The 23,693-nt window shown below is 40.9% G+C and overlaps 2 protein-coding genes across 2 annotated transcripts; both read left to right on the plus strand.

Moving 5' to 3' along the window:
* Nucleotides 1-15,168: 15,168 nt before the first annotated feature.
* Nucleotides 15,169-16,927, plus strand: LOC121236086 (glutathione S-transferase U9). Its single transcript, XM_041132579.1, is given in 3 exon segments — nucleotides 15,169-15,598; nucleotides 16,358-16,673; nucleotides 16,676-16,927. Coding segments are annotated over 3 exon segments (708 nt in total). The 5' UTR covers nucleotides 15,169-15,277; the 3' UTR covers nucleotides 16,747-16,927.
* Nucleotides 16,928-17,599: 672 nt separating this feature from the next.
* On the plus strand, nucleotides 17,600-22,010 carry LOC121235178. Its single transcript, XM_041131462.1, has 5 exons — nucleotides 17,600-17,927; nucleotides 18,437-18,752; nucleotides 19,849-20,008; nucleotides 21,151-21,624; nucleotides 21,665-22,010. Exons 1-4 carry the CDS (start codon nucleotides 17,748-17,750, stop codon nucleotides 21,617-21,619), a joined length of 1,125 nt encoding a protein of 374 aa, XP_040987396.1. The 5' UTR covers nucleotides 17,600-17,747; the 3' UTR covers nucleotides 21,620-21,624; nucleotides 21,665-22,010.
* Nucleotides 22,011-23,693: the final 1,683 nt, after the last annotated feature.

Here is a 23,693-nt window from a genome sequence, read left to right on the forward strand (position 1 = left end):
ATTTGTCTCTTCATTAAAAATAAAAAGAGAAACGCTTGGGAACATACAACTTGGTGCAGAACACATGATAATGAACGAACTCAGGCCAATTTAAGAAAAGAACAAAGGCCTTCAGGCTATTAATTACAGGATTTAATTTATTATTAACGCTTGTAAGTTGTGCCATATATGCAGTTGCTTCCGAGGGTGATCTTAGTGGTAAAATCCGATGGAGAAGCACAGGAAAAAGCCATCGAGGAACTGTTCGAGAAATTAAAGCTGTTGGAAGAGAGAATTATGAACATCTTTCCAGAGGGCACTGCATCCATTAACCAAGAGAATATGGGACTTCTGGATATTGTACTTTTAACCTGTTTTGGCTCCTCTAGGGTTCAGGAAGAAGTCCTGGGGTTCAAGCTTATGGACCCAGAGAAGACTCCACTGGTATTTTCATGGTTGACAACCCTACTCGAGATACCTGTGGTGAGAGCCAATCCCATCCCATGAAAAGATTGTGCTAGTTATAAAATATGTCAAACAGAATGCCCTTAATCCTACTGCAGTTTGACCTTATAAATTGATTTTGATTCTCTGCTTCTGTTGCAGCAATAACCTGGGTACGTACGTAGGTTGTATTTTCATATTATCTTTATTGTAATAAGGCCTGTGGCCAGTTCTGTGTAATAGGTTATGGTTCAATATCAACAGCATTTGCTAGCTAGTTTACATTATTCCATCCCCTTGTAATATGACACTATATACAAGGATAACCAAAAGGAAAGGAAAAGACTCGTCAAAGTTTGACAAGGAGACTTCATACATATATAGAATGGATTGATCTTGAACCAATCCATTCATTCTATATATGCAATTTGCAATGAAAGAGAGGCATAGAGACTAGGCTAGGGTTGGATCCAACATTCAACCTGGGGCTCTGGTCTCGCCATGCATTTTCTCATGCAATCATGATAATTATCCATGCTTATCATGTTCTCATCAGGGCATCAGTTTCTAAAACAAGTCTATCTCCTTTTTAAGAAAAATAAAATTCTAGTAATATTATTTTTAGTTCTTTCTTCTTTTTTTTTTTTTTTTTGTTATTTGTTTTACAAATTCTGAATCTCCTTAGTTTAGAAAAAACCTTTTCCTTTCTTCAGTTTTTCATAAAGAGTGATGTTGATATCGTGTTTCGTATCCTGGGCAACTCTGCAGTTCCTCTCAAATACCTGCAAGATCCACTAAGATGAGGGTTCGGGATGGTGGTAGACACCTCCGATGCCTAGTCAGAATAATCTTTTTGTGAGGAGTGCGCTAGGAGAAAAAGTGTTCAGATCACTTTACCTGAGCTCGAGACGTGCTTATATACCTGGTCGTGGTGGTCCGCACTCACTGCTAGCAGGTAGGGCTGGGCTCTGACTCCGACGGCGTCGGAGTAGTCGTTTCCGACCTCCGACTTCGACTGGGGTCGGAGGCCAAAATGTGCTCCGACTCCAACTCCGAAGGGAGTCGGAGTTCGACTCCGATCGGTGGTCAAAGCTCGGAGCAGCTCACAGGATTTAGTGTTTATAGTTTACTTCCAGATTCAAAAATCATGCAAAAAAAAAATCTTAGGTAGGAATAGAAAATGTATCTCATCTGATTCTCATGTTATAAAAGGAAAAAAATGTATGGATTAAAAGGGAGAAAGAGAGAGAAAGGATCGAAATGTTAGAAAAAATAAAACTTCGCAAGGCTTGGCCTCGAACTCGAAGTGGTGCTCCTCGTCAAACTGAAACAAACGACAGCACTAATTTGAAGAAGAAGTGAAGAATGGCGTGAGAGTCTAAGACCAGAGGAAGAAGTGAGATACAGAGAAAGAGGTCTCGTGGGGTCTGACCGTTTGGGGAAAATAAATTGGGGATGAGTAAGTACATTTGGGGGGGGGGGGTGTCTTATGATGCAGTTTAATTAAAAGGCCTCTAAAATAAAAAGTTTTTCTCGTTGGGGAGTGGGGGGCTCGAACTCCAGTAATGGAGTTGAATAAAAGGGCCAATAACCATTAGGCCAATGGAGCAACTTCTATTCATTTTATAATATTAAATGTATTATATATCTATCGGAGTCGGAGTCAGCAGTCCGAAGTATTGTTCAACTCCAAACTCCAACTTCAACTCCGACTATTTTTACTCTCTAACTCTAACTCAGACTTTTTCAACTCCGACGGAGTCGGAATCGGAGCGGATGTCGGGCCGAAGTCGAAGTCACTAGAGTTTTGGCCCACCCCTACTAGAAGGTAGTGCAAGGGCATACTGACCACTATACTAGTGGTAGGGTCCTCCTCTGTCATGTAAGCCGTCACCTATACGTGGGTCACTTTATCTTTCTCTGTTTATCCCTTGTTGCAGGTGAGAGGGATGTGCGCACACTATTGTGGTTACAAGAGTGAGTGGACTTCCGACTCTGACCTTGCATGCTGGTTCCTCTAGCCATTTAATGTGGGGTGCCCATTGTTCGGCAATGTGGGTTGTGGCTCAGGCAGGTGATGTGACTAGTCACCATATCTGACTTGATGGGTCTTCTCAGGCCCGGTCTGACCCTCATTCCTTCGTTGCTTTTGCGTTGGGACTATCCATTGGGCGACTTAGGCCCTGACGGGGATAAACCCCATGCGGCCCAAGGAGGGAAATAAACTCCCCTATCAGTACCTCACGAACTCCCACCGTGCATGTGCGATGAGAACTCAAAGTTGTTTTTCATGGTCGACATGAATCGCTTGGTCATTATAGCTGGTTATGCCCACGTTATCAGTTATTGTTGCCACGCATGAGGGGGGTTTGTCTTCTACTTGGTTATGGATTGGCCTGTGTCCTCCACTTGTGCAATTCTTTATCTTTTGTGCCCAGGGCGTGCGCGACGGTTTATCTCCCCCATCATTACGCATAGCGAGGATCTCAGGATTTGCTCCTGACATTTCCTCTTTTGTAGCGCTTGTCACTTCCCTGGGTTGGGAAGCCCAACCGATGCATGCCTCTATCTAAACCCAGTCCCCTCATCGTTGTCACTTCCGCCACTGTTTCTTCTTTGTGCGCTTCTTCCTTGTGTGCTCTTGCTCTCCCTGACCTCCTCCTTGAGTTTCGTCCTTCTTCACCATCGGCCGTCTTTAGCGTCCGTCTTTTACTCACCTTAGATGGCTCCCAAGAATACCCTTCACCCTGGCATACCAAGAAGGACCACTTTGTGAGTCCCTAGAGGACCTTTGGTGACCCTAAAGGTGCAACGTGACCTGCGGCTAGAGAGAAGTCGTTCTCTAAGGGTTAGAGTTGGGAGTTGATGGCCTCTCCCACTGACCTCCGCGCACTAAGGGGGATGTTTGACATTCCCGATTCGGTAGTTTTGGAGGTCCCAGGCCGCTATGCAACGGGCTATCGACGCCGATAATTTAGCAACCAAGGTGGCTCTTTTCCCCTTGATGTTTGTGAACGGGCTACAACTATTACCATTCTATCGCCCCATTCGTGATGTTTTGGACTACCTTTGTTTGGCTTCCACCCAACTCCACCCAAATGCCTGGCAGCTTCTGGTCTTGAGTTGCATGATTTATCGCATGGTGCTCGACACTAGGGTTGAGGAGTATCTGACCTCACTGCTAGGGAATTCCTCTTTGTTTACAGGGTATTCCGCCTCAAAGGTAATTTGTCCAACTTCAAGGAGTGTGGCTGGAAGCGGATCACGGGCCTGGAGAATTGCTATTCCCACATCAAAGACTAAACCAAGCGCCTTTTCTTTATGTCGGGCTCGGGCTAGGAGTATCCTGAGGGGGAAGCCATTCACCAGAAATTTCCAATTCAGGTTATTTGGGCAGGTGTCCCAGACGACAAGACAATATCCATCGCTCTGTTTGAGCGAGAGGTGGCCAAGTTGACGACCGTCCTGGCTAGGTTAAGGACCATCCCGATGACTCTATGACAGGCATAGTCTTGACCGATGCGAACATTTCCTACCATCATTATGTGCTAAACCGATCCTATGTTTTGGGCTGGCGTTTTCTGAGGGAGTCTCCTGCTTCCTAGGGACACAAAAGACCTTATAGTCCCTCTGTAGTTGGTGGCGGGGGAGGAGGCTAGGTGTACCCCATGATACTATTGGGGTGTCTTCGAGGGTCGAGAAGGAGGCTTCTTGGCATGAAATCCTAGTCCCACGGTTGAAGGCGTCAAGTCATGGGATCGCATTGAGCTTTTCCTTTGGCCAAGTTGTGGCCCAATCTGTTCCCATCCTGCCTATCGTTCAAGTTTCAGCAGCTCAAGCAACCACCCCAGTTCCTACCCCGCCAACTTTTTACGGGGAGGCGCCAGATGACGATGAGGCTGGCGTTCAGATGGCTTTCTTCAAGGCCGTCCTCAACCTTGCCCCGAGAAGGGCTCTTATGCCGGAGATGCCATATGGAGATGTTGCCATGCCATCCCGGTCGATTCCTTTCTAGTTTCAAGCCGATGTCCGTGTCATCACAACTTCCACCATGACAGTTGGGAGCCCTATCCTTAACAAAGACAGGTCGGGTCATCCATTTGTGGTGGAGCTCAGCGATGACCGGGTTTCCATTCCTTCCTCGCCCTTCAGTCAAGCCCAAGATTGCCTCATTCCTCACTCTAGAGGAGATCACACTCGAGGCCTCCCATATTGACAAAGCTGGGGCCTTGGGGGTGGGGGAGAATGTCACGCTCGAGCTAGAGATGGTGCATGAATCCCCTGTCACATAGGAAACCCTCGGTGAGACTTGTGATCCGAGGGTGAGGGGGCTGGCTAGTCGTCAGAACCTCCCTCTAGGGAGAGAACAACTCCCGAGGTTGGGAGCATCAACCAGAGGGTAATGAACCCATAGGTGGAAGTTGCAAGGGATGTGCCCCTAAGGGCGTTCGAGGAGGCGTCAAAGCCCAGACCTGCTTCAGGTGGAGGGCAGGCCGCAGTGGGTGGTTCTAGTGGTGTCGGCCCTTCCTAGGTGTTCCCTCCATGGGTACCCAACCCTTCTTGGTAGTTGGGTGGGGTTTGGCAATCTATGTCTTCCGGTGGTGGTCATCCTTGGTAAACGGGTCTCAATTTTGATGCTGCACAAGTCGGGGCCATCGACCAAGATGCCAAGAAACTGAGAGGATTGTTCTTACAGGTATTTGCATGTATCTAGCCCAATTTTCCTTGGTTTTCTTTCTGTTTTTTGATTTACGAATTTTGTGTGCTTCCTAGGGAGCCGATCAGTTGACCGCCTTGCTCTTGAATGAGAGAGGAGAGCTCGAGAAAGAAGTTCGGATACTCAAATATCTTGTCCTCCTTGCTCGCCTGGAGGCCCCGTAAGGCAAGACAAGAGGCGGAGGAGGCAACCTATGAAATAAACATAGTGGCAGAGGATATGGTTGAGCTATAGGCCAGCCGTAAGTATTAGAAGCTCAAGGTGGCAAAACTTCACCAGGATGTGGCCTTCCTCACTGACGACGTAGCCAAGCCACAGGACGAGGCGGCACATTCTTGCCTAGAGGCCAAGCTCTTGGAGGAGGAGAGGGACTAGTTTTGAAACTTGTTGGATCAGCTCGAAGGGGAGAGAGGCCATAAGGAAACGCGCCTAGATCCAGGCCATGGAGTCCGAGTTGAGTTCGGTGCGGGATGCGATCGGATACCATGACCTGCAATCCAACCCAGGAGTCCAGTTGGGAGTTGGCCCACACGTCCTAGGAAGACAGTTCCTCCTAGTTGAGGAAAGTTATGGATGTCCAGGATTTAGCCTAGGGCTATGGCTACAAGGAGGGCCTTGAAAGGCTGAAGGATCAACTGTAGTAGAACTCGAGGACTAACTTGAGGGCCCTTGACCTTGCCTTTCTCGAACTCGACTCAGGCATTTTGCTTTGCCAAGAACCTGGGCAAAGACTTGGTGACCGATGCCTTTGGCGATCCTTTCCCCCGTTCTTAGTTTGGCTAACTTTTTTAATTCTTTTTTTTTTTTTTGTAATATTTGTACATTTTTCCTTTGCAAGTAATATGAACCTCGCCAGATTTTTCCTTCTCTTTTCCTTTTGGGTATTTCTCTTTGCTTTGGCTTTGACTGTCGGTTTGGTTCCTTTGTGGGCGTTAATCATTAACACGAGAAGTGGTGAGTTACAAAGCTTTGGCTTTATGAACACAAGGGCCGTGAAGTCATGTGACTTGTGCCCGATACAAACCCCACTGCGATGTGAGGGTTAGTTGACGGACTTGTGCTCGACCAATCTTTGTGGCGGGTCAAGTGACTCATTTTGGTGATACGAAGGCCGGCAAATCAAGTTCAACTGGCCGTCTGGGCAAGTCAATGGACCTGTGCACGACCCTAACTTCGCGGCGAGTCAAGAGACTCGGTTTGATGGCATGAAGATTGGCAAGTCAAGGGACTTGTGTCCGATTGGCAGTTTGGGCAAGTAGAGGGACTTGTGCCCGGCCCTAATTTCGTGGCGAGTCAAGAGATTCAGCTTGGTGGCACGAAGGTCAGAAAGTCAAGGGACTTGTGTCCGACTGACTATTTGGGCAAGTCAAGGGACTTGTGCTCGACCCTAAATTCTTGGAGATTCAAGAGACTCGGCTTGGTGGCATGAAGGTCTGCAAGTCAAGGGATTTGTGTTTGATTGGCCATCTAGGCAAGTTAAGGGACTTGTGCCCAGCCCTAACTTTGTGACGAGTTAAGGAACTCGGCTTGGTGACACGAAGGTCAGCAAGTTAAGTTCGACTGGCTGTTTGGGCAAGTCAAAGGACTTGTGCTCTGTCCTAACTTCGTGGCGAGCCAAAGGACTTGGCTTGATGACATAAACATCGGAAAGTTAAGGGACTTGTGTCCAACTGGCCATTTGGGCAAGTAAAGAGACTTGTACCCAACCCTAACTTTATGGCGAATCAAAGGATTTGGCTTGGTGGCACTAAAGTTGGAAAATTAAGGAACTTGTGTCCGACTAGCTGTCTGGGTAGGTCAAGGGACTTATGTCTTGCCCTAATTTCGTGTCGAGTTAAGGGACTCAACTTGGTGGCACGAAGGTTAGCAAGTTAAGGGATTTGTGTCCGACTGGCCATCTAAGCAAGTTATGGGACTTGTGCCCAGCCCTAACTTCGTGGCGAGTCTAGGGACTCAGCTTGACGGTAGGAAGGTCGGCAAGTCAAGAGACTTGTCTTCAACTCACTGTCTGGGCAAGTCAAGGGACTTGTGCCCTGCCCTAACTTCATGGCGAGTCAAATGACTTGGCTTGATGGCATGAAGGTCGACAAGTCAAGGGACTTGTGTCCTACTGGCCGTTTGGGCAAGTCAAGGGACTTGTTCCCTACCCTAATTTCGTGGCGAGTCAATGGAATCGACTTGGTGGCATGAAGGTCGGCAAGTCAATGGACTTGTGTCCGACTAGCTATCTGGGCAAGTTAAGGGATTTATGTCCGACCCTAACTTCGTGGCAAGTCAAATAACTCAGTTTGGTGGCACAAAAGTTAGCAAGTCGAGTAACTTGTGTCCGACTGATTGTCTAGGCAAGTCAAGGGACTTGTGCCCATTCCTAACTTCGTGGCGAGTCATGGGACTCGACTTGATGTTTTGTTTGGTTTAAGGAGATGACTCGAAAGAAATACATATTCATTTCCACAATTCGACTTGTACATAAACATTGGTGAATCACAATCTTAGGGGAAATACTTATTCAGATATGCTCGGCATTCCATGGGTGGGGAGGCTCCTTCCCTTTGTCATCCTTCATGCAGTATAACCACAGTCGATTGCTGACCTTTACTACGAACGGTCATCCCCATCGCAGTCCCAGCTTCCCTTTTTCTTGCGTCGTGATTCCGGTTTGTTTCAACACTAAGTCGCCTTCCTTGAAGGATCTGAGCCCAATGCATGTAGAAGTACCACTCAACTCTCCTCTTGTTGCTTGCCATCTGACCTCGTCTTTCTGCCTTCTCTCCTCTAATAGATCCAATTGTTCTCTCAGCCTTTTGTCATTGGCATTTCGGTTGAAGTGTTGCACTTGGTAGGACAACATTCCTATCTCTACTGGTTTAACTGCCTTGCTATCATATGTTAAGGTAAATGACGCTTCTCTCATTGGAGTTTTGACTTTCGTTAGGTATGGCCACAGGACTCCTGGTAGTTCTTCGGCCCACCTTCCCTTCTAGTCCGTTAGCTTTTTCTTTAGAATTCCCATAAGGGTTTTGTTGTTGGTCCCGACTTGTCTGCTGGATTGCAAATGGCTCGAGGAAGAGTATATGAACTTAATCCTGAGTTCTGTACACCATGCTCAGTAGTGGGAGGAGTTAAAGTGCCAGGAGTTGTTTGATATGATGCTTTGGGGGATGTTGAAGTAGTAGACCACAGATTTCTACAGGAACCTTGTGATGGCTGCAATGGTGATCGTTACCAGAGCTTCCGCTTCTACCCATTTAATAAAGTAATCCACTACGACAACTACAAACTTTACTCCCCCCTTTTGCCTGGAGGAAGTGGCCCGGCTAGATCCAACCCCCACTGCTCGAATGGCTACGGGGACATGATTGATGTTAGCTCTTCTAGTGGACAATGTGGGACCGACGTGTGAGTCTGGCACTTTGAACATCTTCTTAAAAAATCCTCGGTGTCTCTGTGGCCATGGGGCCAATAGTACCCAGCCCTCATCACCTTCGCAGCTTGCGCTTTGCCTCTTGAGTGGTTACCGCAGATCCCCTCGTGTACCTCAGCCAGTATGTACTAGGCCTCATCCTACGAGACACATCTTAGGAGTGGTTCTGAGAAGCCTCTTTTGTATAGGACTCTGTCTGTCACCGTGAAGCTTGTTGCCCTGTTCTTGACGTTTCGTGCTTCCCCCTTATCACTTGGTAACTCGTTGGTGTCGAGGTATTTCATTATATCCAATGCCTACTCTAGTCTTTTAGGGTTGATGACCGAGACTTCTATTCCTATGGCTGGGAAGTCCACTGTGTTAGTTACTCTTTTTTTTTTTTTTGTAGGCACGAGTCTTCTTGTCCTGAGGATGTTCGTGCCAGCTTGTCTGCCTCCTGGTTCTCTTCGAGAATATCTGTTGAATGTGGAAGTAGCGAAAAAATCACGCTCCTCTCCCACCAACTGAAGGTACTGCTTCAGCTTTTCACCTTTTGTGGTGAACTCGTCCCGCACTTGGTTGATGACTACTTGGGAGTCTGCCCTAACTTCCACTTCCATTGCTCCCAATGCTCTAGTCGTCGCCAGTCTAACTAGCGAAGTTTCGTACTCGACTTCATTATTGCTCTCCTTAAAGGCGAGCTTGATCGCATAATTGTGTTCTTCGCCAGCCCCCGTGATAATGTGCACCTGCACGCCCCTGCCAGTCCAGCAGGATGAGCCATCTACGTAGACTTGCCAGGGCTTTCCTATGGGTGCTATTGGTACTCTTTTGGGAAGCTTGTGAACTTGGCCACGAAGTTTGCCAACACCTGTCTTTTTTTCGCATTGCGAGGGAGATATTCAATGTTAAACTCGATCAATTTGAAGGCCATGTTCAGTAGGCAGCCCAAGGTGTCTAGTCTCTGCAGGACCTTCTTGAGAGGGGTGTCTATGAGTACTTTCATGGGGTGAGCCTGGAAATAGGGCCTTAGCAGCTTGGCAGTGATTACCAAGGCGAAATCTATCATGTCCATCCGTGGGTATCTCGCCTTAACTCCTATGAACGCATGACTAGTGTAGTAAACAGGCTACTATCGTCCCTCTTTTTCACGAATTAGGTCGTTGACATAGCATGCAGCGACACTGACACCTCGTTGATGTTCCGAGGAGGAGGCATGTTCATTATCGCCGCAACCTTTTCAAGGTTGGCTTCAATTCCCTGCTCCAAAAGCACATTTTGACGAGTTGAGCTTTATCTTGTATTGTTGGACGATCACGAAAATCTCTTGCAAAACAGCTAAGTGTCACATGGGCTCTTTCCTCTTGACTAGCAAGTTGTCCACGTATACCTCCATGTTGCAGCCTATTTATTTTTGAACATCTGGCTGACCAATCATTGGTAAGTTGCCCCCACATTGTTCAGCCCGAAGGGCATAGCTCTATAAAAATAGAGTCCTAGGTCGGTGATAAACACCGTCTTTTCTTCATCGTCCTGACTCATTTGGATTTGGTTGTATCTCAAATAGGTGCCCATGAAGCTGAGCAGTTGATGGCCCACAATAGAATCAACAATTAAATCAATGTGGGGTAGCGAGAAGCTGTCCTTTAGGCAGGCCTTGTTCAAGCTCTCCACTTGCAATTCGGTTTCTTCATCAACACGACATTAGACAACCACTTGGGGCAGTGTGCTTCCCGAATAAACCCCACCGCCAGGAGGTGATAAACTTCCTCGGCTATGGCGATATACTTCTTGGCACTAATGCTCCCACGCATCTGTAGGAATTTTTTAGCCTCAGGGTCCACACACAGGTGGTGCTCAATGACAACGTTGTCGATCCTGGCATCTCCTCATGGCTCCAGGCGAACACGTCTCGGTGTTCAACTAGGAGTTGCTTCATAGATTGTCTCATCTCGGGTCTCATTTTGATCCCAATTTGTACTGTGTTCTCCAGCCTCGCAGAATCCACGAGAACTAACTCCAAGGGTTCATTTGGTTTTGCCTGAAGGGTCTGCTCATCTCGGTCGTCCAGACTGGGCAACGGTGGAGGCCTCGCAGTGCCAGTCATTTCCACAAGCGTCAACACCTCCTGCCCCACCTCTCAGTTCCTGGGCATAGAACTCCAGAGCAGGTACTTTCTCACCCTTAACTTCACCGATTCCAGACCAGGTGGGCAAGTTCATCATCAAGTGATAAGTCGATGTGATCACCTTTAGGTTGTTCAACGTGGGCCGTCAACGAAGCCTTCACCACCAACAAATCTATCATGGTTATGGAGGTTCTTCTCGGCCAAAATCGACAAGGTGATTGCACCAACCAGCTAGACTATATCCCTGGAGAACCCTTTGAGTGGCATTGGGCCACCACCCTCATATTCTCCCACTATGGTACAAATTTTGCCCAGGGGACTTCATGGTCGGGAAGGGGCCTAACATGGTGTGTTTTGAGGCACCTCTCTCTCGGTTCTGTGCCTTTTGGGACTTCACTTAGTCGTTGCCTCGAGTGTTCGTTTCCCCGGTACACGGGACGTCAGTCCCTTGTGGGGTTTTAGGCCAGCAAATGTTCTAGTTCCTCCACCCTTTGTTTCAAGGTGTAGCAATCTTCAGTTCGGTGTCTGTCAGTCTTGTGGTACGTGCAGTACCATTGGTCTCTTTGCCCTGTTGAGCAGTTTCTTTCGAGACAGGTGCATGTTCCTCCAACATGGCTAGGCTGGTGTGTGTGCATTTCTCGCCATACGCCAGGGCCAACCCGTTGCCTCCTCGCCTAGCATCCTGTGAGTCATTCTTGAACCTTTCATGGCCTTCCCTTTTGCCGACCTACTTTCGTTCTTGTTGGCTTGCTCTAACTCAGTTTTTCTAGGGTCCTTAGGGCTAGCATTGTGTCTTCCGTGTTGATGAAGCTTTATGCGCATTCCATGAACTCCTACTGTGTCGTGGGGGTTTTTCGCGCCAACTCTTCTATGAACGGATTTCTCGGCCAAATGCCTCCTAGTAGGGTAGCCAAGGTGATTTTCTCATCCTGATCATTCGTCGTCATCCGTTCTCTGTTGAACCGGGACATGTATGCTTTTAGATTCTCATCGTCGTCGCAATGCTTAATAGTCAAGAGGTACATTGCTGATCGTCTCTGGTCTCCATAAATTGTGTTCGGAATAGGCGCATCAGCTCTCCGAGCCTGTCGATGGACCCCAGGGGTATTGACCTGAACCACCCTCTCGCTGCACCTTTCAACGTCAGGGGAAAAGTTTGGCACACGATCTCGCCCTGGAACCCATGAAGAGTCATATGTATGGGTGTAACTGGTCCAGTTTTAGACAAAATTTAGGACTGAACCGGTATGCACTGGTTTTGAATTTTTGAAAACTGATTACACACCGGTTACCCTCCTAAATTAGTACCTCCAGTTTTACCGGTTCAGGTCCGGTTTTAACAAAATGCAAATTTGCCATAAAAATATGTTTATAAAAAAAATATTGTTTAAAAAATATCTATTTTATTAAATATCTGTTATTATTTACAAAAATCTACTTTATAAAAAAATCTGTTATGTAAGAAAAAATCTGCTATAAAATGTTATTAATATATATTTTATGTTTAAAGCATATGATCAAATAAATTTTCATGTTTAAGATTAAAATTTTATGTTATAAATTATAATAACATTATCTTATATATAATTATAATTTATATTATTATATATTATATATATAAATTTTATATAATATAAAAATATTATATGTAATATTAAAAAAATTAATATAAAATATATAATATAGTGAACTAGTTCGGTCCAGAAAAACATAGAACCGGAACTGGACCTCTACTGGCCGATTTTGGAATTAAGGGAACCGATCCTCGTTCCGCCGGTCCAATCCGGTTTTCTGGTTAATTTTTACACTCCTAGTCATATGGGCTTTAAACATCTCCAAATGCTCAAGTAGATCCTTAGACCTTTCATACATCTCCTTTTTATGGACTTTAAACTTGGGCGGGAGTGGTGCTGCCATGATTTCTGCGTTGTATGGTAAGTCGGTGCTAGTGGGCAGTTGGTCTATAGAAGATGATGTTCCCATCTTCTTGGCCATTTCTACATACTTGTCCATGAGCTCCCGCAGCTCATGGTGCATCTGCATTCTTTCCTCTTCTGCTGCGTCTACCTCCGTAATGCTTCGCGACTGGGCGTGCTTGTTCTGGCTTGGTCATACGTCCTATATAAACTCACCATTCGCTCTCTGCAAAACTTCTTTTTCCTGCTGGAGGCTTTGTACCTCCATGGTCAGCTTCTTTATCATGTCCTCCATCTCGACTAACCTTGCCTCCATGTTCCTAGACGATTCTTTCTATTCATGCGTGGTGTTTGTAAACGCGTTGTTGCCGGCATACAAATGACACGTTATTTGTAGATCCTACAGATGATGCTAATATTGATGTCGTGTCTTTATCCTAGGCAACTTAGCAGTTTCTCTCGAAAACTTGCAAGATCTACTAAGATGAGGAGGGCTTGGGGTGGTGGGAGATACATTCGATACTTAAGTCAGAGTAATATTTTTGTGAGGAGAGGCCTAGGAGAAAAAGTGTTCAAATCCATTTACCTGAGCCTGGAACGTGCTTATATACTTGATTGTGGTCCCCACTTACTGCTAGTAGATCATGTAACGGCGTACTGAGCGCTGTACAAGCGGCAAGGTCCTCCTCTGTCATGTCAACAGTCACCTTTTCGTATTGTACGTGGGTCGCTCTTTCTTTCTTCATTTGCCCTTTGATGCAGGTGATGAGGAGGTGCGCACACTGTCACAGTTACAGGAGTGAGTGGACGTCTGGCTCTGACCTTGCATGTTAGTTCCTTTGGCCATTTAATGCAGCGTGCCCGATGTGTAGTAGTGTGGGCTGTGATTCGGGCAGGTGATGTGACTAGTCACCAAATCTGACTTAATTGTCCTTCTCGGGCTTGGTTTGGCCCTCCTTCCTTTGTTGCTTTTGTATTGCGCCCTGAGGGGGACAAACCCCATGCGGCAAGGAGGGAAATAAACTCCCCTCTCAAGTGATTTATTTTTAAAAGGGGTTTTGATGTAATTTCTACAATAATTGAGAATTCCTTATTAACTTTTTAATTTTTGTTTTATCTTCAATGTATTTAGGGAATTCTTTTTATTTTGGAAATAATATTCTCTTGTAGCTTTAAACATGATTAGTTTAGAACTAATCCTAGAAATTCTATGGACTACTTTTCTACCTCTATTTTTTAATATTATGTTGCTTATATTTTGTTCTTCCGTTGTTTTGGAAACTACATAAAAATCTTTAAGATCTTAAAATATTTTGTCCACCCATCTTTTAAAAACTTGAGGAACAAAATTCATGAGACCAAAAGGGATTAGAGCACTAGTAGTGGACTCAATAAAGTTAAATTTTGGCCAATGAATAGCTAAGATGCAAAATAAAATGCAACAATAGACTCAACAACTTAACAGTGATTTTAGCCACACATTCTATTATTGACCAAATTTGTTGAGCCCATAGGGCTAGCCAAATATTATTTTTGGACTAAAAAATTATTTTCCCGCTGCTTCTCGTCTCATTTCTATCCCGTGCATGTTCAGTCGCTTAAAATACGTTAGGAGGTTAGTCCACAATTTGCCATTAACGTTGAAAAGTCACGTCTGCTGAAGGAACCATTTTTTTTTTTAAGCTTTTCAAAACTTATGAAAAGAAACAAATGAGAAAAAAACATGATCAAAAGCAACTTGTCCTACTTTAGCTAGGTGCTAAACAGTCTAGAAAAAATATGAGTTGAAAAAACTTTAATACAACAATAAACTTTAATACAACTATAAATTTTAATACAATCATATATTAGTTGAGAAAATATGACTGTTGTAAAGAAAAGGACCATTGAAAATTTTATCCGTTGGAATAATATCATCGTTAGTAGATTAATATGTAGTTTTTTAATAACGAATAAATATTTAAATTATAATTAAAATTAAAAAAATAAAAAGTTTAAAATTAATATTTTAATAGAATAGTGATAAATTTGTTAAATCTGTTATTTGATATTATTGAAAAGTGATTAATTAAATTTATAAAAGTAAATTTTTTAATCAAAATTTGGCCAAAATTTGTTAGGTACATTCAAATGATAGTATCCACTGGCTCTAGGGGTACTGCTCATTCGTTTGTCACTTTTCAATTTTTATTTTTATTTTTTGAAACTATCTCTTCTTCTATTGTCTAACGGTTCTATGATCTGGATGTCAAGCTGATCATCTATATCCTGTTTAGTATTAGGAAAAGTCTAAACCCAGGGACGAAAAATTTTGCTATTTTTGGTTAGTGAAACCTCAGATTAATTTATTATTATTACAAATTATTTATTATTTTTTTAATATTATTAATTACTTTTTTATTATCATTTATCATTTTAGATCATTCTAAAATTTTCTTTCAAAATTTTATAAATCCAATGAAATGTTCGTTTTTATTTTCTATTTCTTTTCCTGCAAGAAATTAAATCATAACCAATTGACTTGGCTGATGTAATCCATGACGAAAGAAGTTTTATTTCCTTGGCTTTTTATTCAAGAAAGTTGACAAAAGTGAAAGAAGGAAGGCGACAAGCACTACACATGAAGCTTCGGCCATTAAGTTGAAACTCAATAGCCAAGAGAAAACACTGAGAAAGAGAGAAAGACAGATATGGCGGAGGAAGACCAAGTAACGCTGCACGGAGCATGGACTAGTCCTTTCGTAAAGAGGGTCGAACTGGCCCTTAAAATTAAAGGTATACCCTACAAGTATGTGGAAGAAGATTTGAAGAACAAAAGCCCACTTTTGCTCAACTACAATCCCATTCACAAGAAGGTTCCTGTCCTTGTTCACAATGGAAAACCCATTGCTGAGTCATCTGTTATCCTCGAATACATCGATGAAACCTGGAAAAATGGTCCTCCACTGCTGCCTCAAGATCCCTACAAAAGAGCCCAAGTTCGTTTCTGGGCTACCTTTCTCCAGCAACAGGTCAGATGAGACGACATCTACCTTAAATTGATTCACAACCTTTCTTACTGCATTTTTATAATTTGGTCGATTCTTTGAGTTCATGATCTCAATTGGATTTCTCTTATCTTCTACTGTATATATATATATATATATATATATATATATCTGTTGGAGGCATTAAAAAGCATCTCTATAATTGAGTGATGTGATGAGAATACATTCCCAAAATTATATGAATTTGGAATATTCCGACATGCATGTTATCATTTTCAATCTATGGTGTTTGACCATTCTTTTTTTAGAAATTAGAACATGCTCAAAAGAGATGAACATAGAAAATTCAGACCAGCAAAGTATATATTTCTCCATTTAGAAGTAATTTTGAAAATGGGTCCTTAGTCTTTACAATGTTTGGATTGTTTTCTTTAGCATTGACCGTTGCCATATATTTACAGTTGCCATATTTTTCAGATTCTCCATCTCTAGAAAATCAGTCATCTTAATTTTTGGAATCCGTATAATTTGTATAATTAGTCTACTTACCTTTTATACATGTTTCCATACTTAAATCTCCTGTACATCTATATATTTATAAAGTGATACACAAATGAATATACAATTTTGAATGAAAATCACTCTCCCTCTCAGTCTGAACATTTAGTCTAGATCATCACGTGTGTTTGTGGACATATATATGTTTGTGTCAATTTTCACAAACACAGAACGTACTCTCGTTAGTTGTTCAGAATTTTTAATGCTTGTAAATTTTGCATGAAGGTGTTCGAGACAACGATCTTAGTAATAAAATCCGATGGAGAAGCACAAGAAAAAGCCATCAAGGAACTGTTTGAGAAATTAATGGTATTGGAAGAGGGAATGAAGAACACCTTTACAGATGATGATGATCTTGAGGGCACTGCATCCATTAAGCACGAAAATATAGGACTCTTGAACGTTGTACTTATATCCTGTTTTGGTCCCTATAAAGTTCAGGAAGAAGTCCTTGGTTTCAAGATTATAGACTCAGAGAAGACTCCACTGATATTTTCATGGTTGACAGCCTTAATTGAGATACCTGCAGTGAAAGAGGCAGCCCCCCTCCTGAAAAGATTGTGGGGTTTCTCAAACATTTCAGACAGAACGCCCTTAAATCTACTGCAATTTGACCTTATTATCGGTTTTGATTCTTAGCTTTGTGTTGTATTGAGTACATTAAAATAAGAGGCAGCAAAAACTTTTGATCAGGTTTTGCTGGCCATTACTTTTCCAACTGCTCACTGTACTAAGCCCCATGCCCACGTTCTCGATCTGTAGGACTTTTTGGAATATCAGCATAATTTTCTATGACTTTTACTAAGTATTCATGTTGTTTAGTTCCTTTCTAGTTTCTGCACTTTCTGAAACATCTTTCTGTTTATCTATCTATGAATTCCGTACCAGGAAAATATTTCATAAAATTCTAAGAAAAATTGGGAGAAACTTAGGAGGCCAAGAGGGAAAGGGAGAGACACAGGCATAAAGGAGAAGTTTATAAATAACAGTAAGATAATTTATAGATAATAGTGAAATAATTTGAGTTAAGATATTTATGAGATTTTGAGAAAAAGTTGAATAAAAAAAATATATATAAATAAACTGTGTAAAAATATTTCAAAACCTCATGGCTTGTCTATCAAAGTTTATAGATAAAATTCTAAAATACAATATAAATAGAACAATGTTATACATCGGTCGCTATTCACCCCAATATCTCACATTTTGATAATTTTTATTTATTTATTTATTATTTTTTTTATAGGAGGTGGGATATCGAATAGTGATTGATGAGAAGAATTATTCATATAAATATATATTTTATCAAAATTAAATACATTATGAACAAGTTCATATATACTCGTTTGAATAATAAATAAACTATTTATGAATATAAATATATCTCGATGATAAATTTAGACTCAATTCATGTTTAAATAAAAATTAAACTAACAAAACATCACCAATAAATAATACATTTTTTTGAAGGAAACACGTCGACGGTTGGGTTCCCTGTTTGCAGAACGTGTGGAAGATTGAAGACCAACGATGTTGGGGTAAATTTGCAAAACTGAGAGTCTCAAATTATTGGAGTCAATACTGGAGTGGTTAGCTCGCGTTTTCTGCGTCGTCCATGGCGTTTTCTGCAACATTCTTCACATCTTCATCACCTTCCCTTACACTTTCTCGCAAAACCCATAGACCCTTTTGCACTCGAACTTCTCATTTTCTTAAACCCCTTTCAGTCAGGGCCTCAACTACTCTGGATTACTCCAAGGTCTCGGTGGACGATAAGACACCGAACCCATCAAAGGTGAGCCTAAAGGATTCCTTTTGTTCTGTGCTCGAATTGGATTTCTATGATTGTTTTCAGAATTCTAAAGTTCCATTTTGTCAGACAGAAGATGTAATGAGCAAAAAGTAATAATTAAAAGTTCGAACTTTTCTGTTGTCTTCTCACACTTCTATAGAGGTGTCAAATAGTTTTAGATCCAATCCTAATTAAATCGAATTTTATCAATTTAGATGGATATCATGGGAACCCGTAGAAATTCTTGCACTTGAATCTCGTGATATAGGTAGTTTCCTTGGGCATAAAAGGCTAATAACTATGTTAATAGATTGCTTTTCATAACGGAATTTTATAGTTGCTAACAATTAGTCCCGAAATTTGAATATTCTACATCACAAAAGAGATCACATTTAGCAATATATTTTATATAGGGTTATCTTGTTGCTTTGTTTGCCATTACTTTTGTAATGTCCATTTTGATCACAAATGTAGGAGTCCAAGTTCTGTTTGTCTTATGTTTCCTGTTTCAGACCAGTAACTGGCAATGGAAATATAAGGACAATTATGTTAACATCTATTATGAGGAGCATGAAAGGGAGAGCTCTGATCCTCCTAAAAATATCCTAATGATGCCGACCATTTCTGATGTTAGTACTGTTGAAGAATGGAGATTAGTGGCAAGAGACATTGTTCAACAAGTTGGTGAAGTCAATTGGCGAGCCACTATTGTAGATTGGCCTGGTCTGGGTTACTCTGATAGGCCGAAGATAGATTACAATGCTGATGTCCTGGAAACATTCCTTGTTGACTTCATCAATGCTCCCAATAGCCCAATAAGTGGCTCAGGTTGGTATGATGACTGCTTTTGAAGATAATGATGACCCAATTTACTGATTTTTTTTCTTAAAGTATTTCATACTTTCTGAAGAGCATGAGCAGCTCTTTTCAATACATTTCAAATTATAAAGAGTCGGATAATACACCCTTTTTTTTATAAGTAAGACAAACATTTTATTAATAGAAGTAAATAGGCATAGCCCAAGTACACAAGAGGTATACAAACAACATACATCTAGTTACATAACAATCGGATAATAAACCCTACACCTGTAAAATAAAGTTTCAAACATCATGATCTAAAATTGGTAATGATTAAATTTATACTAAAAGAGAATTATGTTTTAGAAAATATTTATACTTGTTTGGTGCCTCACCCACTTGGAATCCATTCAAAAATTAAGGATACAGTGAGAAACCAGAATGAGAGCAACCTATTCATACTCTTTAGTTTTAATTCAGGTTCCTGCTATTTGTTAAGTTGAGCTAAATAGATACAACTCTGAAGCTGCTGGGAGGGTCAGGTTTGGCTAGCCTCTCAAAGTCACAAACAGATGCATGCTGTATGCCCCCAAAGAAGTTAAATGGTCATTTAGAGCTCTAAAACTCATTCATAGTATGCACACCCTTGTCGGCACTGACAGACTGATGGGTTGGGTGGGGAGCGGAATAATGCTGAACTGGCAGAATTTTTGTTGTTGTTATTAATCCTATAAGTTTTATAAACATGTGCCGAAAAACCAAGTACAAGTGAATATGGAACTTATTTTAATTTGCATCTTTGGGTTTCTTAACTAGCTGATTTATGCATGGACAGTCTGGGAAATGGCATTTTGGTTTCACTTCCTTTGCCTATCATATATCTTGTTCACAAAACACTTACAAAAAAAAATATATCTTGTTCGCAAAATTCTTGTGCTCTGATTCTATTATGTGCATATTATGTTAACATTATCCGAACTTTCAGGAAAAATATTTGCCTTGGAATATCTTAGTTTGTTCTGCATAGCCAGAATTTTGCTTTCTTTTTTTAATGTTTCCAAGAAGTTACTAATTTACTCATTTGCTAGCCTTTTTTGCTAATATCTTTTTACCATTGAACTAGGGAATAATTTGGTGGTCTTTGGAGGAGGGCATGCAGCAACAATTGCAGTTCGTGCTGTGAAAAAGGGTTTGGTGAAACCAACGGCCATAGCTGCTGTTGCGCCTACATGGGCTGGTCCCCTTCCTATTGTGTTTGGTCGAGATTCTAGTATGGAAACACGGTATGTTGAATCTCAATACCTCCAGTATGGCCAGAAGTTTTAGCTTGTTTTTGCTATTTTATGCATTCTTAGTTACGCCAGACACACTTCAGAAGTGAAGAACTCTACATTTTGCAGAAAAACTCAAAATTTTTTTTTATTGGTGTGTTTTTTTTTTTTTTTTTTTTTTCCTTGTGTGTGTGTGTACCTGTCTGTTATCCTATCACTTAAGCCCTAACTCAGATAGCTAGATCATGCTCCATATCTTAGCTTGGATGGCAAAGGACTTGGTGTTAGATTTCCGGAAAAGGTTTTTCCATTTGTTTGAACTATCACTTATCGATAGTAGTGTGATTAGCATTATTAGGGTTGCAATCGAGCTGAATAGACCGCGTATTGAATGTTCAAGCTATGTTCATTTAATTTTTATTTAAAAAAATATTTGTTCATGATCTGTTCATTTTATTATTCAAACGAGTTTGAGCTTGTTCACAAGTTATTGATAAATAGATTATTTTTTAAATGAAATAAATTTTATTTCTAAAATCTCATATACCTTTATGAATTCAAAATAATAATTAATTACTTATGTTTATTGAAATAATATCATTTTAAGTTAGTTAGCTAAACTATGTATCTGGAATTATAAAAGATATATTAACTAATCTTGTATTTGTAATAAACCATATGTGACTATTTATCGTAAAATAGAATATTTATATGATTTTATATTTATAAAATTTGACGAAACAATTTCAAGTTAATATAAATATCTTTATGTAGTTATACTTGAACGTGCCCACACAAACACATGTCTATATTAGTACTTAAATATACAAATATAAACAAACATCTACATGATTTCTTTGTTATTTGAACTTAAACGAATTGAGCCAAGTTTTATCAATTTGACTTGTTTAATAAAGAGCCTAAATTTTTGTTCAAGCTATTAAATGAACCAAAGTTGATATTATTCAAGCTCGAATTGTTTATGGACAGCTCTGTTCATTTATGGTCCTAGGCATTATGAATATTATACATCAAATATTAGAATTTACCATGGTATCTTAGCTATGTATAAATCAGATTTGTTTGGTTGATTAAATTGGGGAATACTTGGCCTCTCTTTCTTCTTGTTTGACTATATTTATGTTGGCTACCAGGTACGGATTGCTTCGAGGCACCTTAAGGACCCCTGCAGTGGGATGGATGATGTATAACATGCTTGTCAGTAATGAAAAGGCAATTGAATCCCAGTACAAATCCCATGTCTATGCCAATTCTGACAATGTTACTCCAGAAATTGTCGAAAGCAGATATGCACTAACAAAAAAGAAGGGTGCTCGATATTTGCCTGCCGCTTTCTTAACCGGTCTACTTGACCCTGTTCAATCTCGGGAAGAGTTTCTTGAACTATTTGCAAGTTTGGAGGGGAAGAAACCTGTGCTGGTTGTGTCAAGCGAAGGATCTCCAAAGAGGTCAAAAGCAGAGATGGAAGCTCTCAGGGGAGCAAAAGGAGTGAGCAAGTTTGTAGAGGTTCCAGGAGCTCTTCTTCCGCAGGAGGAGTATCCAGCGAAGGTTGCTGAGGAGCTTTACCGATTTTTGCAAGAAAACTTTCAATCCGAGGTTTAAGACTGGTTTGTTAATGGTTTTCTTGTTTCTTACTCAACACCCATGGTGAAAAACTTGTACAAGAATTTGCATATAAGTGAACATTGTGGTACAATAGATCATTAAGCTCTGCATTTGTGTTGGTTCTCATATGATGTAATGAATAGTTTGAGATCTCTGCAAGTAAGAATGACTTGTTTTGGGTGGAAATTGTATTTGGGTCTTCCCCAGGAACTCGCAGTCAGCAGCAAACACAACTGTGCCACTCGGCCAATCATTTTTATAACCGAGGCCAAGGTTTCAAAAGCTTGGAATAAAACAACGATTGTAGCCCACTTCAACTCTCAGTCTCTCCAGTCCTCCTTTTTCTTGGACCGCTTGCTTAGAAATAAAAGAGACTCGGTTAATGTTACTTTCTGTTCAAGAGCAATTTATGGAATTTTATAAATTTATTTTATAAATTCCAAAAGTTCCTAAAGATTTTGAAAACATTTTATGGAATTTTGCGTAATGGTGAGATTCGAATTAAAAGTATGCTTAGATTAATAATGACTTTAGATATATTCTCAATTAGTGGGAATTTGTGTCAATGGTGAGATCCGAACGTGCCCACACAACGAGTTTGTGAAAGATCATAGCATGCCAAGAATTATTCAAATGCCTTTACTTATATGTTCATCGCATATACGTAAAGGCATTTGAATACTTCTTGGCATTGATTAAATCATGATTACCGAATCCTGAAAACTCTCTCTCTCTCTCTCCCCCTTAAAAGGCAAACTTTTTTTCAGAAAGCCTCCATATCTGATTTTTGCTAGAGAAGGAAGAGCTCTCTCCTTCCTTTATTTCTTCATCTACCCACTTTATCTATCAAGATAATTCTCTTTTCTTAGTTTATTTTGTTTCCTTCAAGGTCAAAATAGACAGATCTATAGTTTTCCGCCAACTCTCGAGAGACACGTATAGCACAAGAAGACTCTCAAGCCGCAAATTGTTCGGAGGATAGTGGCGGTTTCCTAGAACCACTGCCCTAATCCTCATGCGCCGTTCACAACTGCGTATGATCCTCATGTGCCACCCATTCCGATAACTTTTCTCAACACGTGCCGGATCAAGAGAATCGCCACCATCAGATCTTTCAAATTTGACTTTTATGTCTAAAAAAAGACAATCGTGTTGCATTCACGTGCCATCATAGATTTCGAAATCTAACGGAATTGGTCCAAACTGTAAACTATTCTTTTTTGTATTTATCTTACTACTTTACTTATTGTTTAGTAAAAATAAATAATGAGTTAATCTTTTAGACGTTTGTCTATAGAGATTGAGTCATCTCTTTCCATGAAGGATGATGAGATTAAGTCTCTATTTAGGCAGAATGTTGTCTCTTGAACATTTGTCTGTACAGGGTATTAGTAGTAGTGAAGACTAGACCAGCCACAAAAGGAAATATTGTATTAGTGGAGCTCCAAGTGCACTAATTGGTTTATGAGGTAATGATTGATATGAAGATATCTCTGTATCTATCTGGTCATAGATGTAAGTTTCTCTGATGAATGAATGATGAGAGTTTCCCTTAAAAAAAAAAATAGTGGGGTTTGAAAAAATGGTTGTCATTTTGAAAATCGATTTTCAGAAAGAGATTTTTTCATGACTTTTTTTTTGTAAAATTACTTTATTTATGAAAACCAATACAAATTAAGGACTGGATGAGAATTATTTTAATATTTAAAAGACGCTTCTTGAATCCAAAACAGGAAATAGGCAGTCAAAGCTAGGGTGACAATATATTCATTAACCTAACACGAATACGACACGACAATATTGGGTTTGGATTTAGCCTTAATGGATTTGGGTTAAAACGAGTTAACCCGTTAAGACACAATTAATTAACAGGTCACTAACGGGTCAACCTGTTATGGCTCGTTAAGAAATTTAAAATTACATTTTTACTCTTATACCTAAAAACTAAAAAACTAAGTGACTAAGGGTGCGTTTAGTTCCCAAACTCAGCTGAGCTGAGCTGAGTTCAGTCTAACTTTAAGCTGAGTCTAACATCCAAACACTCAATTATCAAATTACTAAACTCATCCCA

This window comes from Juglans microcarpa x Juglans regia, chromosome 6D, assembly GCF_004785595.1.
Source record: "Juglans microcarpa x Juglans regia isolate MS1-56 chromosome 6D, Jm3101_v1.0, whole genome shotgun sequence".
Lineage (NCBI taxonomy): Eukaryota > Viridiplantae > Streptophyta > Magnoliopsida > Fagales > Juglandaceae > Juglans > Juglans microcarpa x Juglans regia.

What these genes read in the sequence shown, in the direction of transcription:
- LOC121235178 (XM_041131462.1), top strand. Translation starts at nt 17,748, where the DNA reads ATGGCGTTTTCTGCAACATTCTTCACATCTTCATCACCTTCCCTTACA. An exon ending in AGACACCGAACCCATCAAAG is followed by an intron (nt 17,928 to 18,436) that starts GTGAGCCTAAAG and finishes TTCCTGTTTCAG; the next exon opens with ACCAGTAACTGGCAATGGAA. An exon ending in GATTCTAGTATGGAAACACG is followed by an intron (nt 20,009 to 21,150) that starts GTATGTTGAATC and finishes GTTGGCTACCAG; the next exon opens with GTACGGATTGCTTCGAGGCA.